At 40.0% G+C, this 13,337-nt stretch overlaps 1 protein-coding gene across 1 annotated transcript in view; it reads left to right on the forward strand.

Annotated features, from left to right (window-relative positions):
* The window catches only part of asap1a (ArfGAP with SH3 domain, ankyrin repeat and PH domain 1a), a 43,610-nt gene that overhangs the window by 10,553 nt on the left and 19,720 nt on the right, over positions 1-13,337 (forward strand). The window contains exons 3-11 of the mRNA XM_033651023.2: positions 1,605-1,735; positions 1,833-1,907; positions 2,035-2,084; positions 3,383-3,512; positions 4,289-4,374; positions 4,463-4,538; positions 4,691-4,777; positions 6,782-6,882; positions 7,092-7,161. Of these exons, the coding sequence (XP_033506914.2) occupies positions 1,605-1,735; positions 1,833-1,907; positions 2,035-2,084; positions 3,383-3,512; positions 4,289-4,374; positions 4,463-4,538; positions 4,691-4,777; positions 6,782-6,882; positions 7,092-7,161 (806 nt within the window). The remainder of the gene's footprint in view (positions 1-1,604; positions 1,736-1,832; positions 1,908-2,034; positions 2,085-3,382; positions 3,513-4,288; positions 4,375-4,462; positions 4,539-4,690; positions 4,778-6,781; positions 6,883-7,091; positions 7,162-13,337) is intronic.

The following is a 13,337-nucleotide window of genomic DNA, read 5'->3' on the forward strand; positions in this document are numbered from 1 at the left end:
TGATCCTCACGAGAAACACTTTTTTTCTCCCTCACATACGGCGCTCTGTGAGGACGCTCAGTGACGCTCAGTGACGCTGCGCTTCTCTCATGATTGTGATTGGTCCGCTGCGTGCGCGTTCACGGCTCTTGATAAAGCAACTCTGGGTTGAGTTACCGAGTTGATATCCAGCGTCGTGATACCAATTATCCTGATTGCCATTGTTAGGGTTAGTCAACCCAGGATAGGTCTGGGTAACCCAGGAAAGGTTGATCTCGCTTCGTGATACAGGCCCCTGGATCAGTGTAACCCTGAGTCAGTTACTATGGTAACATACTCCATGAAGCTAACCTGCTGAGTCACAGGTTTGCTTCATGTCAGCCTGAGGCTGAGCGTGTAGCAGGAAGTAGAAACATGGCGTGTCCTTCAGTGAATGAAGTGGTGGAGGTTGAGGCCCAGTGTATTCAGAGGCTGTTGTGTAAGGAGAAGGTGATTAGAGCCTGTTTGGATGTCTCCCTGGAGGAGTGTCTATATGAAAGATACTGTTTGACCTCACACTATCATTTATCTAACAATCTGTTCCACCCACATATATCACATATTACACATCCTGGATTTACATTATCATCACAGCACATTTTATGCATTGTCCTTTGATTCTTTTCTTTATAACATCAGAGACACTGAACACATCAGAGAGACAGCGGTTTGTCGGCCCGTAAGAAAAGTGTCTCTGGCTCTGAAAAGACTTTGGACCCTTGTTGTGGTTTTCCCTGGACATAAATCACAATCCATTATTAAAGTAATTACCACGGAGCATCGGTGGCTCAGTGGATGGAGCGGACGCCCCGTGATCAGACGCAGCAGCCGCGGGTTCAAACCCAGCCTGCAGCCTTTGTGTTTGATGTTGAGTTTGTGCCCAGTGTGTTTGGGCTCCATCACATTACAGCTGAATACATTATACATTATATTCAAATATATGAACACTGTTAAGATAGAAACATGTTTCTGTATGTTAGACACATGACGTCATCACATGACATCACATCACTGCACACTACCTATTAACTCTGCAGGCTAGATGGACCTAATTGATCGTGGTGCACCGCCTTCAGAATGCTGATGGGTTTTGTTTTTTTTGTTTTTTTGTTTCCCTGTCCATTAATTAAAGGCTAAAATGCCCAGAAAAATATTTTAAAAAACACTTTAAGGAAACGTGACACGGAGGAAATGACCTCAGAGTTCAGACAGAAGCTCCATCTGTCTGTAACGCTGAGTGTTAATGAGTCATTAAGGGTGTTTATTGCTACTGATTATATTTTAAGGGAACCTTAACTCAGACTTTAATAAGGAGAAACTTAAGGTGTTTTGTTTAACTGGCTCAGATTCTTAAATTATAAAAGTTCTGTATTTTATCAGAGGAACTGATATTCAGTTAATAACAGACACAAAAGAGAATTTTCACCTTGCGGGACCTTTAAAGACGACCTGAACCTCCGTCACCTCCAGTCCTCTGTGACATCACAGTGGGTGTGGTCAAAGAGGAAATCCCAGCTGTTCAATCTGCTGATGTTGTTGTTGTTGTTGTTGTTGTTGTTGTGGTGGTGGTGGTGGTGTCGGAGCAGAGCATGCTGGGAACCAGGAGAGCTTCAGTCAGGCTCTGGACAGACTGGGAGGAAACCAGTCTGAACTGGGATCAGCCTTCGTTAAGTTCTCCTGCCTCGTTAAAGAACTCGCTGCTCTGCTCAAGAACCTGGTGAGTCAGGCGATCGATCAATTAATCAGTCAATCAATCAATCAGTGAGTCAGCTGAGAGTGTTTGAATGAGGTCAAATCAGTGTGTATGTTTTCAGCTGCAGAGTTTGAGTCATAACGTCGTTTTCACTCTGGACTCGCTGTTAAAAGGCGACCTGAGAGGAGTCAAAGGGGTGAGCGGCCGGCCTGTCTTCACTCCTCTTTATTACATATGATTATTTTGAAAGGAGATAAAATGTCAAATGTATCTTCAGGTGAAACTTTGTTTACTTCACTGTCACTTTGTTTTTTCTGTTTCAGGATCTGAAGAAACCGTTTGATAAAGCCTGGAGGGACTACGAGACAAAGTTGTGAGTTGGTTTAAATTTGGCTTTTAAACCCAGAATGTGACGTCCTCACATGAGGGCGTCACATTCTGGGTTTACTGGACCTTATACTTCATCCTGCTTCACTCAGGCCTGTTGTCCTTGATCGTGGACATCTAGTGGCAGTGACACCACAACACACTAATCCATGTAAAAACAAGATAACCGCCATCTCTGCTGAGTCAGACTGCGGCCGACCCGGAGACAGACGTGGACAAAACCTGATCACATGTTAGGGTCCAAACTTAATTTATGATTAATAAAGTTTGTAGTTTGATATGACGACAAATTTGATCAGTGTTAGCAACAATAACAAGACGCTGTTAATTAGGCAGAACTCGTTTGAGAACATGGGACTTTATTATGTTCTCACATGAGGACGTCATTTTTTTCTAAATCTACTTCCTGTTTAAAGACAGTGTTTAGTCTTTTGACACTGATCAGGTCGAACTGAGACCTTACAAATACAAGCCGAACAGGAAGTGGAGTGTCAGGAGGCTGTGACAGGTGTAGCAGGTGTGTGTTCACCTCACCTGTAGTAAAGATGACAGGATGAGACGGCTGCAGTGAATGAAAACATGACTGTAAAATTAAGGAGGAGCTCAAATGGAGCCCTGAGGGACGCCAGCAGCTCTCAGATAACGATGGTACAACGTAGATAAAACATTTGTCAGTTTTTTACACCATGAGCCCGCTCTCTGTCTCTGTGGGACATAAACAGGATATGATGTAATGTTAATGTGCAGAACTGATGATGTCATGTCAACTGGTGATGCCATCCACAAAGGGGTGACGCTGTTTACTGCTGGTGATGACCAGGTGTTCAGGAAGTGCGCCAGGCTTTGAAGCTAATTTTCATAGTGATCAAACCATGTAGCTACAACTTCCTGCTCTGTCAGGTGATGTCACTGGGCCCAGAAAGTCTTTGTCCCATTGACTCACATCATGAAAGAGACGTCTGTGGACACATTTATCCACAAGGCATCTCTCCTCACTGTCAGGATTTAATCCACCTGGTCCAATAACGCTTGGGACGTTTAAGTCTCAGGATTAAATTATTCTGAGACTGAAGACGTAAAGATCAACAAGACGTAATTTCTTTATCTCGACCATTTGTCTTTCATGGTTTTAAATCTAGTTGTTAAACTGACAAGTGTGAGATGTCGTGGTTCTGTTTGCTGCAGAGCTCTGAGTCGGTCTCAGGTGAAGTCACTGACAGAGGCTGTTACCTGAGGACGTGACGAACAGGTGTGACCGACAGCTTTTTATTGTCTGTTTTTCAGCACGAAGATCGAGAAGGAGAAGAGAGAGCACGCCAAACAACACGGGATGATCCGGACAGAAATCACCGGAGCTGAGATTGCTGAGGAGATGGAGAAAGAGAGGAGACTGTTCCAGCTGCAGATGTGTGAGGTACACAGAGGCCCAATTCCAATCCGATCTCTTACAGACTCACTGACTTAGAGGCACGTTCATGTGAAGTGTGTGAGTGTGTGAGGGCTGTCCCACTGTCAAATCGTCAAGTCAGTGAATCAGTCAGTGAGTGAGCCCTTTATGCCCCCTTACCGCAGGTCAGCATCGATGCGGACTTACGGTAAGGAAATTACCCACAGTTCATAGCGTTGTGACGTCAAATACAGGGGTTGCCCTCAGAACACCGGAAGTGTTATAAAAACCTGTAAACAAATAAACACGGTCGGCAGATTTGCAAACGGTAACGATATAGATATAGATATATAGATACATATAAGATAGATATCACTATATCATTTACAACACTTTTGATGCTAGTTTAGAAAAAACATGCATATGGTAAAAACACAGTAAATTCATTATTTCAAACTTACCTCTTGCCCATTTTGCAACGCAAGTGCTTGAATAAGGATTGACTGATCAGGGAGTCTATTCCTCACACGCCTTGTGCGTGCTGACAATAACAGATAAATGATCACGCCCAGAGCCGCCAGTGTCAACAACATTTTGTAGAGAGGGGGATAAGTGCTGGAGCCCTTTCAGACTCTCACACTCAATCACTTACAGCTGACGTCAGTTAAGACAGTGAGGGTTCAGGGCTTGAGTCTTTAGGGGCCGGATTGGAATTGGGCCAGAGTCCTTACAGCAGCAGCAGCGATGGCGCCACCCTCAGGCTGCAGGTGTGACTAACAGCTGAGTGTCTTTGTGTCCAACAGTATCTGATCAAAGTCAACGAGATTAAAACCAAGAAGGGGGTGGACCTGCTGCAGAACCTCATCAAGTATTACCACGCTCAGTGCAAGTAAGAACCGTCACTTCAGCCTCAGCTGTACGTCTGCACTTTATTTTGAAAAGTCTCTGAACCTCGTGTGATGACTTCCTGTCTGCAGTTTTTTTCAGGATGGGTTGAAAACAGTTGATAAACTGAAGCAGTACATCGAGAAACTGGCAGCCGACCTGTTCAATGTAAGAGCCTCGTATGTCCTGTTCTGACTGATCAGCTCAGGTGAGCTCTCAGGTGAGCTCTCAGGTGAGCCCACAGTGAGCTCTCAGGTGAGCCCACAGTGAGCTCTCAGGTGAGCCCACAGTGAGCTCTCAGGTGTGACCTGTCTCCACAGATCAAACAGAGTCAGGATGAGGAGAAGAAGCAGCTGACGGCTCTCAGAGATCTCATCAAGAGCTCCTTACAGCTGGACCAGAGGGAGGTACAACACCTGGGAGGGTGGGGGTGATGAGGTCACACAGTTGGACGCCAACATCGCTAGATGCTGATATTTGGTTGAATTTAGGTTGTGATGTCAGTAGGGATGGTTGAATACATTAGGGATGAGACATTTTCTTGTTTTATTTAACGGAAGTGATCAGTGTAAGAGCACTTGTCCTTTAAACGCAATAAAAAAAAAGCTAACAAAATAAAAGACGCCTGGTACATTCAGGCCTGTCAGTTTGTAGAACAGTTTTGAACAGTTAGAACAAGAGGCTGCACTGCAACGTGCAAATCACTCCTTCTTGTGGCTGCCTGCGCTTTCCCTGTCCTTGTGGCTGCAACTTGCGTTCTCTTCATCTAGTTCATTGCCAGTTTAAAAACTACAACACCCATAATTCATGTAGGAACTGCTGCAGCCAATGTGCAGCCGGCGGGAGCTGCAGGACGACTCAACCACCATGATCAGTGTTTAATGTTTCATCAGGCGGTAACTCCTCCAGACTCTGCTCTGGTGAAATTCTAACGTTGTCATTTAAAATATGGGTCTGGGTGGAGTTTAGTTAAACTGAGTATAATGGGGTTTAATGGAGCTGGGAGGGACTTAAAATGGTGGAGTGGGGTTTATCAGCACACCTGAACAGAGCTGATAGGCTGATGCAATAAGGCGGGGTTTAACCACAGACAGTATAGATAATAGACCCAGCCACCATAACGTGGACTCCTCAGCAGTGAGCATATTTCAATGAGAGGGAGGAGCATATTTTATTGAATGTTTATCTGTACAGAGACATGTAGCAGACATAAATGCCACACCACAGCATTTATAGCCTGAGCTAATGTGCAGTGCCCGTCCCTCGCTGGGCCTTAAGATACAAAAGACTCAGCAACAAAACACACGTGACAGTTTAGAGTCACATCAGTAACAGTAGAGACAAAACAAGACACAAACTGCACCACAGAATAGGAAGCACCAAATTATTTATGACTGCATCACTGATTCTTATTCAAAAAGTGTTTCAGTTTGAGTTTAAAGTGATTGAAATCAGGATCCAGTTTGTCTGGAAGGTAAAGAATTCCGCAGACAGAATTGTCCAAATGTGGATTTACACAGGTGAACCTGACAGTTCCCACTGGCTGCGCCATGTGTTACTGAGCCTGAAGCTCTGAGTGGAACCACGAGGTCACAAAGCACCTGGGGAGCCTGATTATGTAGGCGTTTATGGATGAGTTTGAAATTAATGAAATCATCAAAACTCAGTATGTTTAGTTTCTGAAGAACATGACAATGATGTGCTCTTATTGGTTTTCTGTCCAAAATTTTAATTGCCCGATTATATCTCATCATAAGAGGCTTAATTTTTGTAGATGCTGCTTGTGACCAAGAGGTTACACAGAAAGCTTAGCCTGATGCTAGCTGCTAGCTTTGTTAGCATGGTGCATTTACAGCTATGGTAAACTTTGATAATGCTAATGCTGATTTTGGCTAACTTAAAACATACTTGAAAACAAAATGTATCTGACACCTGACTTCTTCGACGGTGTCTTTGTCCAATTATTTTCTGCTGTAAACATGTAACATGGCTGTCTGTGGGGACCGACACCCTCTGGTGGACATTAGAGGAACTGCTGTGTCGTCTGGAGGTCGCTCCTCATACCTGGAGAGAGCTGATAGGCTGTGCTGTGGAGGGCGGGGTCAGGGGTGTGGTCTAATGTGATACACCTGTCAGTTCTAAAAAAAAAACTGATAACATGATGAAGTGTATGTTTGAGTATGAACAGCTCACCTGTACCTGCCTCACTCAGCCAATGACCTTTGACCTCTGTCTCTGTCTCTCTGTCGCCCTCTGACTGAAGTCCAGGAGAGTAAGTCAATCATTAGATATAATAATTAACCATCTGTTAATGACGTACGTCCCTGCTGACAGACAGACTGATCCAGACTGTTTCCTGTAGTATTTATACATATCCTGTTTGTTTGTTTGTTTGTTTGTTTGTTTGTCAGGACTCTCAGAGTAAACAGAGTGGGTACAGTATGCACCAGCTGCAGGGAAACAAGGAGTTTGGCAGTGAGAAGAGAGGATACCTGCTGAAGAAGAGTGACGGGTACGACTGTTTGATTATTCACCTGCACAGGGGTCAACAGGATGTTTGACATGTGTGGACTATAACAAAGCCTCTGTAGGCTCTTGTGGGCCCCTGTAGGCTCCTGTGGGCCCCTGTAGGCTCCTGTGGGCCCCTGTAGGTTTTGTTTCAGTCACACTCTGGTGACAAGTTTTCAGTCTGAAGCTTCAGTGTGTTTGTGTGTTCATCAGGCTGAGGAAGGTCTGGCAGAGGAGGAAATGTTCAGTGAAGAGCGGCTTCCTCACCATTGCTCATGCTACAGTAAGTACCACATCTACCATCATGCATTGCACCCATCAGCATCAGGACACAGCACCAGTGTTCAGTTTTATCAGGCTGATAAACTAAAGATATCTCAGATTAATTTTCTCTGCGGTCCCGTAGAGAACATTACACATTACCATTTGTAATGTGTTTACAAATGGTCAACAGACAGAACAACGGCAGCAGCAAAGGATCCAGGACAAATCTGTACGTTACTCCACAAATCTGTACGTTACTTCACAAATCTGTACATTACTTCACAAATCTGTACATTATTCGACAAATCTGTACGTTCCTCCACAAATCTGTACGTTACTTCACAAATCTGTACATTATTCGACAAATCTGTACGTTCCTCCACAAATCTGTACGTTACTCCACAAATCTGTACGTTACTTCACAAATCTGTACATTATTCGACAAATCTGTACGTTCCTCCACAAATCTGTACGTTACTCCACAACTCTGTACGTTACTTCACAAATCTGTACGTTACTTCACAAATCTGTACATTATTCGACAAATCTGTGCGTTCCTCGACAAATCTGTACGTTACTTAACAAATCTGTATGTTACTCCACAAATCTGTACGTTACTTCACAAATCTGTACGTTACTTCACAAATCTGTACGTTAATCTCCAAATCTGTACGTTATTAACAAATCTGTACATTCCTCCACAAATCTGTACGTAACTCCATAAAGCTGTACGTTACTTCACAAATCTGTACGTTACTTCACAAATCTGTACGTTATTCGACAAATCTGTACGTTACTCCATAAAGCTGTACGTTACTTAACACATCTGTACGTTACTTCACAAATCTGTACGTTACTTCACAAATCTGTACGTTATTCGACAAATCTGTACGTTACTTCACAAATCTGAACGTTACTTAACAAATCTGTATGTTATTTGACAAATCTATACGTTACTTCATAAATCTGTACATTATTCGACAAATTTGTACATTCCTCCACAAATCTGTACGTTCCTCCACAAATCTGTATGTTACTTCACAAATCTATACGTTACTTCACAAATCTGTACGTTAATCGACAAATCTGTACGTTACTTAACAAATCTGTACGTTACTTCACAAATCTGTATGTTACTCCATAAAGCTGTACGTTACTTAACACATCTGTACGTTACTTCACAAATCTGTACGTTATTCGACAAATCTGTACGTTACTCCACAAATCTGAACGTTACTTAACAAATCTGTACGTTATTCGACAAATCTGTACGTTACTCCACAAATCTGTACGTTCCTCCACAAATCTGTACATTATTTGACAAATCTGTACGTTACTCCACAAATCTGTATGTTACTTAACAAATCTGTACATTACTCCACAAATCTGTACGTTACTTCACAAATCTGTACGTTAATCGACAAATCTGTATGTTACTTAACAAATCTGTACGTTCCTCCACAAATCTGTACGTTACTCCATAAAGCTGTACGTTACTTAACACATCTGTACGTTACTTCACAAATCTGTACGTTACTTCACAAATCTGTACGTTATTCGACAAATCTGTACGTTACTCCACAAATCTGTACGTTACTTCACAAATCTGTACGTTATTCGACAAATCTGTACATTACTTCCTCCACAAATCTGTACGTTACTCCACAAATCTGTACGTTACTTCACAAAACTGTACGTTACTCCACAAATCTGTACGTAACTTCACAAATCTGTACGTAACTCCACAAATCTGTACGTTATTCAGCAAATCTATACGTTACTCCACAAATCTGTACATTACTTCACAAATCTGTACGTTATTCGACAAATCTGTACGTTACTTATCAAATCTGTACATTCCTCCACAAATCTGTACGTTATTCGACAAATCTGTACGTTACTTATCAAATCTGTACGTTCCTCCACAAATCTGTACGTTACTTCACAAATCTGTACGTTATTCGACAAATCTGTACGTTACTTATCAAATCTGTACATTCCTCCACAAATCTGTACGTTATTCGACAAATCTGTACGTTACTTATCAAATCTGTACGTTCCTCCACAAATCTGTACGTTACTTCACAAATTTGTACGTTATTCGACAAATCTATACGTTACTCCACAAACCTGTACGTTACTTAACAAATCTGTATGTAACTTCACAAATCTGTACGTTACTTAACAAATCTGTATGTAACTTCACAAATCTGTACGTTCCTCCACAAATCTGTACGTTCCTCCACAAATCTGTATGTTACTTAACAAATCTGTACATTACTCCACAAATCTGTACGTTAATCGACAAATCTGTATGTTACTTAACAAATCTGTACGTTCCTCCACAAATCTGTACGTTACTCCATAAAGCTGTACATTACTTAACACATCTGTACGTTACTTCACAAATCTGTACGTTACTTCACAAATCTGTCGTTATTCGACAAATCTGTACGTTACTTCCTCCACAAATCTGTACGTTACTCCACAAATCTGTACGTTACTTCACAAAACTGTACGTTACTCCACAAATCTGTACGTAACTTCACAAATCTGTACGTAACTCCACAAATCTGTACGTTATTCAGCAAATCTATACGTTACTCCACAAATCTGTACGTTACTTCACAAATCTGTACGTTATTCGACAAATCTGTACGTTACTTATCAAATCTGTACATTCCTCCACAAATCTGTACGTTATTCGACAAATCTGTATGTTACTTATCAAATCTGTACGTTCCTCCACAAATCTGTACGTTACTTCACAAATTTGTACGTTATTCGACAAATCTATACGTTACTCCACAAACCTGTACGTTACTTAACAAATCTGTATGTAACTTCACAAATCTGTACGTTACTCCACAAATCTGTACGTTACTTAACAAATCTGTACGTTACTTCACAAAACTGTATGTTACTCCACAAATCTGTACGTTACTCCACAAATCTGTATGTTACTCCACAAATCTGTATGTTACTTCACAAATCTGTATGTTATTTGACAAATCTATACGTTACTTCACAAATCTGTATGTTACTCCACAAATCTGTACGTTACTCCACAAATCTGTATGTTACTTCACAAATCTGTATGTTATTTGACAAATCTATACGTTACTTCACAAATCTATACGTTACTCCACAAATCTGTATGTTATTTGACAAATCTATACTTTACTTCACAAATCTATACGTTACTCCACAAATCTGTACGTTACTTAACAAATCTGTGTGTTATTTGACAAATCTATACGTTACTTAACAAATCTGTATGTTATTTGACAAATCTATACGTTACTCCACAAATCTGTACGTTACTCCACAAATCTGTACGTTACTTAACAAATCTGTATGTTATTTGACAAATCTATACGTTACTTCACAAATCTGTACGTTATTCGACAAATTTGGACGTTACTCCACAAATCTGTATGTTACTCCACAAATCTGTACGTTACTTAACAAATCTGTATGTTATTTGACAAATCTGTACGTTACTTCACAAATCTGTACGTTATTCGACAAATTTGGACGTTACTCCACAAATCTGTATGTTACTCCACAAATCTATACGTTACTTCACAAATCTGTACGTTATTCGACAAATCTGTACGTTACTCCACAAACCTGTACGTTACTTAACAAATCTGTACGTTACTTCACAAAACTGTATGTTACTCCACAAATCTTTACGTTACTCCACAAATCTGTATGTTACTTCACAAATCTGTATGTTATTTGACAAATCTATACGTTACTTCACAAATCTGTATGTTACTCCACAAATCTGTACGTTACTCCACAAATCTGTATGTTACTTCACAAATCTGTATGTTATTTGACAAATCTATACGTTACTTCACAAATCTGTATGTTACTCCACAAATCTGTACGTTACTCCACAAATCTGTATGTTATTTGACAAATCTATACGTTACTTCACAAATCTATACGTTACTCCACAAATCTGTATGTTACTCCACAAATCTGTACGTTACTTAACAAATCTGTATGTTATTTGACAAATCTATACGTTACTTCACAAATCTGTACGTTATTCGACAAATTTGGACGTTACTCCACAAATCTGTACGTTACTTAACAAATCCGTACATTACTCCACAAATCTGTACGTTACTTCACAAATCTGTATGTTACTCCACAAATCTGTACGTTACTCCACAAATCTGTACATTACTTCACAAATCTGTACGTTACTTAATAAATCTGTACGTTACTTCACAAATCTGTATGTTACTCCACAAATCTGTACGTTACTTCACAAATCTGTACGTTATTCGACAAATCTGTACGTTACTTCACAAATCTGTACGTTACTCCACAAATCTGTACGTAACTTAACAAATCTGTACGTTACTCCACAAATCTGTATGTTACTCCACAAATCTGTACGTTACTCCACAAATCTGTACGTTACTTAACAAATCTGTATGTTATTTGACAAATCTATGCGTTACTTCACAAATCTGTACGTTATTCGACAAATTTGGACGTTACTCCACAAATCTGTACGTTACTTAACAAATCCGTACATTACTCCACAAATCTGTACGTTACTTCACAAATCTGTGTGTTACTCCACAAATCCGTACGTTACTCCACAAATCTGTACGTTACTTCACAAATCTGTATGTTACTCCACAAATCTGTATGTTACTTCACAAATCTGTACGATATTCCACAAATCTGTACGTTACTTCACAAATCTGTATGTTACTCCACAAATCTGTATGTTACTTCACAAATCTGTACGATATTCCACAAATCTGTACGTTACTTCACAAATCTGTACGTTCCTCCACAAATCTGTATGTAACTTCACAAATCTGTATGTTATTTGACAAATCTATACGTTACTCCAGAAATCTGTACGTTACTTCACAAATCTGTACGTTACTTCACAAATCTGTACGTTACTCCACAAATCTGTATGTAACTTCACAAATCTGTATGTTATTTGACAAATCTATACGTTACTCCAGAAATCTGTACATTACTCCACAAATCTGTATGTTACTTCACAAATCTGTACGTTATTCGACAAATCTGTACGTTACTTCACAAATCTGTACGTTACTCCACAAATCTGTACGTAACTTCACAAATCTGTATGTTATTTGACAAATCTGTACGTTACTTCACAAATCTGTACGTTACTTAACAAATCTGTACGTTACTCCACAAATCTGTATGTTACTCCACAAATCTGTACGTTACTCCACAAATCTGTACGTTACTTAACAAATCTGTATGTTATTTGACAAATCTATACGTTACTTCACAAATCTGTACGTTATTCGACAAATTTGGACGTTACTCCACAAATCTGTACGTTACTTAACAAATCCGTACATTACTCCACAAATCTGTACGTTACTTCACAAATCTGTGTGTTACTCCACAAATCTGTACGTTACTCCACAAATCTGTACATTACTTCACAAATCTGTACGTTACTTAATAAATCCGTACGTTACTTCACAAATCTGTATGTTACTCCACAAATCTGTATGTTACTTCACAAATCTGTACGTTATTCGACAAATCTGTACGTTACTTCACAAATCTGTACGTAACTTCACAAATCTGTATGTTATTTGACAAATCTGTACGTTACTTCACAAATCTGTATGTTACTTAACAAATCTGTACGTTACTCCACAAATCTGTATGTTACTTCACAAATCTGTACGTTACTTTACAAATCCGTACGTTACTCCACAAATCTGTACGTTACTTCACAAATCTGTATGTTACTTCACAAATCTGTACGATATTCCACAAATCTGTACGTTACTTCACAAATCTGTATGTTACTCCACAAATCTGTATGTTACTTCACAAATCTGTACGATATTCCACAAATCTGTACGTTACTTCACAAATCTGTATGTTACTCCACAAATCTGTATGTTACTTCACAAATCTGTACGATATTCCACAAATCTGTACGTTACTTCACAAATCTGTACGTTCCTCCACAAATCTGTACGTTACTTAACAAATCTGTATGTTATTTGACAAATCTATACGTTACTCTAGAAATCTGTACATTACTCCAGAAATCTGTACGTTACTTCACAAATCTGTACGTTACTTCACAAATCTGTATGTTTTTTGGCAAATCTGTACGTTACTCCACAAATCTGTACATTACTCCACAAATCT

Source organism: Epinephelus lanceolatus, chromosome 12 (assembly GCF_041903045.1).
Source record: "Epinephelus lanceolatus isolate andai-2023 chromosome 12, ASM4190304v1, whole genome shotgun sequence".
Classification (NCBI taxonomy): domain Eukaryota; kingdom Metazoa; phylum Chordata; class Actinopteri; order Perciformes; family Serranidae; genus Epinephelus; species Epinephelus lanceolatus.